Genomic DNA, 6,121 nt, shown 5'->3' on the forward strand with positions numbered 1-6,121 from the left:
AGATGTCATACATGCATAGATTTCTTTTGAAGTCACAGTGGCCCAATTGCAAAACCCATATTTCGGACAAACATTTATGAAAAGAGAAATCGAATAAATAATTCAAGAGATATCATTACATTATCACTTATTGTTTGGATTAAACAGTAGAAGATGTGATGACCTCAAACTATTCCCCCTAAATCACGTGGTGGGCAACGAAGTATATAAAGCAGCCTTTTTGATCAACAGATGAGCGTTTTGCGTCACTTAAGTCAGCCTCACAGTGTCAACAAGAGCTTTCAACAGTGCTTGTCATAGCAGAAACACGTTGTTGCATTACAACACAGGCTCCTGACGTGATCCGCTGCCATTTCAGTGTCTGAAACCTTGCACACAATCCAACACCGAATCAGTGCACAACACAGACAAACACTTCAGGAATGAACAACGTAGCCTAAACATCATACAGAACTATATTTTCTACGTATCTGATTTCTCTAAATGGTTTTAGACAAACATGAACCACATGGTGTTAGATCTTTATTCATTCTTTATTATGAAGTGAGACAAAATGCCCGGTGCCATTGTGCTTTACATCGTTCAAATACTGGGCAGAAAAATCCCAGGGAAAAGAACTCCAGAAATAAGATTCATTTGATTCTTTACAGATTGTAGAAATATCATATTCATCAAAGGGTTATGTACAAGGCGTCTTGCAATAAACAGTTATTTCCCTTTGATCGGCATAGTACAAAAACAGCGGTTAGCCTATAGCTAATACAAGGCCTTTCTACCTGAATCTACTTGTTGTGCTACTATCTTTAAAAAGTTGAATTGTTCATAGTATAAGGAAGTGCTTTAATAAGATGAATGGACTTTATCGTGGTTAGAGTACGGTCATCTTATTGTGTTGATCGTTCTGAGCCCTGGTGCAGTGAAAGTTATCTTGGAAGTGACCCCTTAACTTACTTGTCCACCTGTGAGAGATGTGATATGGGGTAGCGCCGCCGTCGTTTGGGCCTCGGGCGTTCGTTCTACAGACTTGGTGGTGAGATGTTCTGGATTGCTTGGAACTATTTTTAGATCAGCACCAGATGTCTACGTTCTAAGACTAAGATAAATACGAGGCAGGCAGTGCATAACCATTTACAAAAGGACCTCTCCCTATCCCACCCCATGGGCTTATCCATTCAATACTACACTCGCTGGCGTTTCCCTGATAGGCCTATTCCATGTGTGTATGACTACTAGAGTACTGGATAAAAGGATGATGTGTGTTGAAAATGTCATAGTTATTACTCATTTATGTTTTACAAAGACCATGCATTATTGCTCTATAGTTCTTTATGGTGAGACTCCCGAGAAATATTACCGACAGATTACATCTAGATTTTGGCGAAAATCCTAAACTTCATAAAATTGGCATAGATTTGATTATGATCGTTGTTTGCATGCAATATGTTTATAAAGTGGCGAACAAAAATAAGAGGATATTTAGAAAGTGGCAAATGCTTTGGCATATTCATGACGAAGGCTTGCAAAACAATACTAAATTAAAGTGCAAATGAAGATTCTACACAAAATGTAAGTAAAAATAAATAAAGTAATAGGTAAATACATAAATAAGTGAATTAATAAATAGGTTTACCTCACTACTGAACACTTTTGTGGCCATTGGCAGCAATACAATATTGCCCAATACTTAAAAAATGTTTGACCTTTGAGAGAAATTAAGACATTTTCAATGTTCTGTGAGTTTGGCAAACACATTAAATTTCGACTCATAATAGTTGAATAAGTTGTTGTTGTATAACGATCAAGGGTGGATAGCCCATGGAAAAAAGTTTGGGCAAGCTACATGCGTAATCCAACATTTCCTTAGTGATGCTGTTTGCTGCAGTAGTGGATGAAACCTGTGCTGTCACCATGGAACAGGTTGTCTAGGGAATAATATAGGGATGCCGTTGGAAGAAGTTTCATTATGTGTTAATGGTTACTATACAAGTCAGTCGTCAATGGAGCTCATAGGTGAGAACTCTCCCTTAAAGCAGGCGGACTCGTAGTGCTTGTTAAGGTAGGACTTTAGAGCAAAGGTCTTGTCGCATCTCTTACACTTGTAGTGCTTGAAAGCAGAGTGCGTCTGCATGTGAGCGCGGAGGTTGGAGCGGTCGGCGAACGCCTTTCCGCAGTGTGCGCATCCAAAGGGCTTCTCGCCGGTGTGTGACCGCATGTGTCCCTGCAGCAGCCAAGGTCTACTGAAGGCCTTGCTACATATGTCACACTTGTGCTTGAGGTCGTGGGTGAGCAGATGCATGGCCATGGCGGGCATGGACACGTACACCTTCCCACAGGTGGGGCACTTCTTGGCCATCTTGCTCTCTAGGCTACGGTGGGTCTGCTTGTGCCGGCTCAGGTTGGAGGACGTGGCGTACGTTTTTCCGCACTCGTTGCACGTGTGACGCTGTATGGTCCTGGGGCTGCTGATGGCTTTTCTCCTCGACCTTCCGTCCGTGATGAAGAAGGCGTCTACGGTATAGCCCTCGCTTACGGCAGTGTCTCCGTTGATGTAACCGGAGGAAATCTCGGACTGGGGACTGTCAGGCTGGTCCGAGTCCGGTGCTCCGTAGTCGCTGTGGATGCCGTCGCTGTGGATGCCATCGTAGATGGGGCTGGGAGAGGGGACTTTAATGCCATTGTCACTTTCACCGTCATAGACAGACGGGGTCATGTAGTCACTGATGTACCCTATAGCGTTGAAAAGAACAGAAAACGGATTGAATTATTTGCGTGATGAGGCCTACTGATTAGACATTGGGTGGATTCTGGGCGCTTTATTCATGTTAATTGATGCAACAGTGCCATTCTGCCAAGTGTAGGGCTTAATTTGTGACTCACAGCGCGTGAGCTCTGCAGCCTATTATTTCAGTCATTCACAGAGGTGGGTTGAAAGACGTTGACTTCTTTTGAAGGTCTTTTTCTACATCACTCCACCCCCAAAAAATCTATATCTCTCTATTTCAATTAGTGCGCTAACCCATTTAACGACAAAGGCGGGAGGGGAATAATATCACTTCAGTAAGCCTATTATTGCATTTGCCGTTCTGACAAAGATCTCAGAATATAGGTCGATGTGCACCACTGAACGTACACATAGCCTGCACTTACATCCAGGGCTATAGGTTACTCCATGACCAAGAGATAGGAGCACGCATGAATAATCTATAAAATGTACTTCTGGACAATATACAGTCTGGTTATTCCAGTATGCGAATACGCGCACTGTATGTTTTAAAGAGCGTAAATAATGTCTTAAAACATGATCAAGCGTTCGTTTAAAAGACGGACAGACTCTCTCTCTCCCTCCCTTTTGTATGTCTGTCTCCGTGTGTGGCTATGGTAGTGGGCTTGTACTAATTATCCAAAAGGGATACATTATAACTCAGTATTCTAATCTACAGTTTATTGCAAACTTGTATGTTGTACACTTGTTGGTTGATGCAGCTCAATTGGGTTTTAACCTTGTGTGCTCCGCTGTAGAGAACTTGAAATATCCCTGCCTCGGAAAATGTGCAGAGTCGACAGAAATACAACATGTGACTGTGTTGGATACAATGTGACCGCGGGTCAGCGAAGCTCGATGTGCAACAAGCTATCTGCACGCACACAGGCTACAGTCAACACTTAATAGGCTATACACATATAAGACCAAACAAAATAGATAAAAGACAGTGTAGCCTATTAACATAAAAGTAACAGGTAATAACAGGTTTACCTTTTTCATGAAAGCGGAGGCTGAGGTCGGACCTCACTCTACCATAATGGTTCTCCAGATCAGCAGATGAGAAATCATCGAGCTTAACCTTTTTGACCAGAAAAGATCTTGGCATGTTTCCACGTTGAACAAAATAACACTCGTCCGGTGGTTAAGTCTATCACTCCTCATGCAGGGCTGAGGAAAAGGGGCTGTATATACGGGCGTAATCGCTTCTTCGGTTCGCCGATTTGTGTGTGATCAGATGCCAGCACAGGGGGAAAAGCCTGAGTGAGACCCCTTCCGAATCCTCACGCTGCTACTCCTTGTTGAGCTGCTGATTTTCGTGCGGCAGCGCCTTGTTCCGCTGGTCAGAAATGCAACTTCAGCACTGGATAGCTCCCTTTCAGTGCTGCGCGCCTGTATAGGCAGGCAGGCCTTCAGCACTGGACAGCACACCCGCAGCAAGAGATCCGTTCTTTCGCTCTTCTCTCTTCCTTCCTCGTGCAGCTGTCCTCAGTCTTCTTACACTTTGACCGTAGAAATTAGGCTGGTAACTGCTTCCAGGATTTGGCTCGTTTTGAACTTCAGAGAGTATATCACAGCCCCCACGTCAATATTTGGCACTCATTGTATAAATAATCACAAAAAAGCCACATAGATGAAAACGCTTTGTCTTAGCATTAGCTCCGGCTTTCTCCCCTTTCTCTCTTTCTCTGTCCTGCACTCTGTGAAGGTCTTGGGCTTTCTGAAGTCTGTTGATCAGCTGTTGGGATTTATATGGCTGCGATCAGGTGGGAGATGGAGATGGAAGTGCCTAATTTAATCCGTCAAAAAAAACATCTCCCGGGACCAACATTGGACTAGGATGATTTATTGATTTGGTGAGTCGTCCACGATTTCTCTTTTTTTCCCGTGTATAACAAATAGTCATGTTTTATCATGATGATGACTATTATACTTTTTTTGTAAATCATCACAGTAAATGCCAAGGAAATCAAATCAAAATCAAATCAAAGTTTATTGGTCACATACACAGTAGATGTTATAGCGGGTGCAGGGAAATGCTTGTGTTACGTTTCTTAACAGTATGGTAGAAATGGCAAACAACAACATGAATAATAATACAAAACAAGAAACAAGAAATCACTAATGTCAGGATGAATCCAGTCAACAACCCAAATATCACTGTAACAGTGATCCAAATTCAATCCATGTGTATATACACCAGAAATATACTGATAATGATATATAATAATAGTAGGCTATAGGATATTTTTGTGTATTATTCTATGATTTTATTTGTGCTATATTTTCTAACTAATACATTGAACATTAAACATTAACACTAAACATTGAGCATGTTTAGGCTCCTTTCTTAGGGGACAGTAAGTTATCGTAAATTAATTTTTATTTGCCCAATATATATATATAAGCTTTGGAGTTCAATGTTTTAAAAAGAAAAGACTGAATCTTCTACCACTTTTACAAAATCTGCCCGCCCGCTTAATGTTTTCAAACCAACGCTGACGCTAACCACACAACCAAAGACTGGATGTGGCCGGAGGCTTGCAGGTTACTCTTTTACATCACACACTGTAAACCAATAGTGTTCTTTATATGCAAATCATAGGAGCTGTGTAGCAGAAGGTCCTTTTCCTCAATGATTCCTGTAGGAGCCATATGTGCGCAATTAACGGGGATCCAGGAGCAATATTATTCTTGGTTGTTTGACATGGGTGTTCTTTTTGTTCGCTACTGCAGCAGGATGCCTTTGTGTTTGTATCAGTGCCCGGCTAGTCCCCCGCTTGCACTGTGCCATAGTATGGGTCAAATGTGCACCGCAGTCCGGATATGCTATACAAGTTTTGATACGACTTTAATAATAAGCATAGGCTACGCACATATTCGGCTACCACTATTGCCTATACTGTAGGCTATGCTTACCTTCGACAGAAATAGGCATACTGTAAATATATGTTTACTTTCGTCAGAATGAAATAAGCACAATCTGTCTATTTAATGTGTGAAGGTTATTGTTTTTATTGTATTATTTCCTAGCCTCAGGGATATAGCCTATGCTTTTCATGCTGATGATAGGAGCTCAGAAGTACTGCAGATTCACTCCTGACCCTGTCTAGCACACCATATAGAGAGGACTATAAACAACACCGCGGAAACCTTGTTTTGCGGTTAACAAACTCCACCGTACCCTGAGGATAGCCATGAGGGGATGGCCTGACGTGTTTATGGAACGGTAGAAAAAAAGACAAGAGAGAACAGTCTATTCTGCTTGCTCCTCGCACGGAATATTCCCTGGAACTGCTGAGTTCAGCTGAAAAAGGCAGGAAAAATATAGAAGCTCGTGCGCCTGTCATTTGCATAATA

At 42.0% G+C, this 6,121-nt stretch overlaps 1 protein-coding gene across 1 annotated transcript; it reads right to left on the reverse strand.

The window, feature by feature from the left end:
* Positions 1 to 509: 509 nt before the first annotated feature.
* scrt1a (scratch family zinc finger 1a) lies at positions 510 to 4,528 on the reverse strand. Its single transcript, XM_014142709.2, has 2 exons — positions 3,755 to 4,528; positions 510 to 2,727 (listed from the first exon to the last, which is right to left on the reverse strand). Exons 1-2 carry the CDS (start codon positions 3,867 to 3,869, stop codon positions 1,988 to 1,990), a joined length of 855 nt encoding a protein of 284 aa, XP_013998184.1. The 5' UTR covers positions 3,870 to 4,528; the 3' UTR covers positions 510 to 1,987.
* Positions 4,529 to 6,121: the final 1,593 nt, after the last annotated feature.

This window comes from Salmo salar, chromosome ssa14, assembly GCF_905237065.1.
Source record: "Salmo salar chromosome ssa14, Ssal_v3.1, whole genome shotgun sequence".
NCBI lineage: Eukaryota > Metazoa > Chordata > Actinopteri > Salmoniformes > Salmonidae > Salmo > Salmo salar.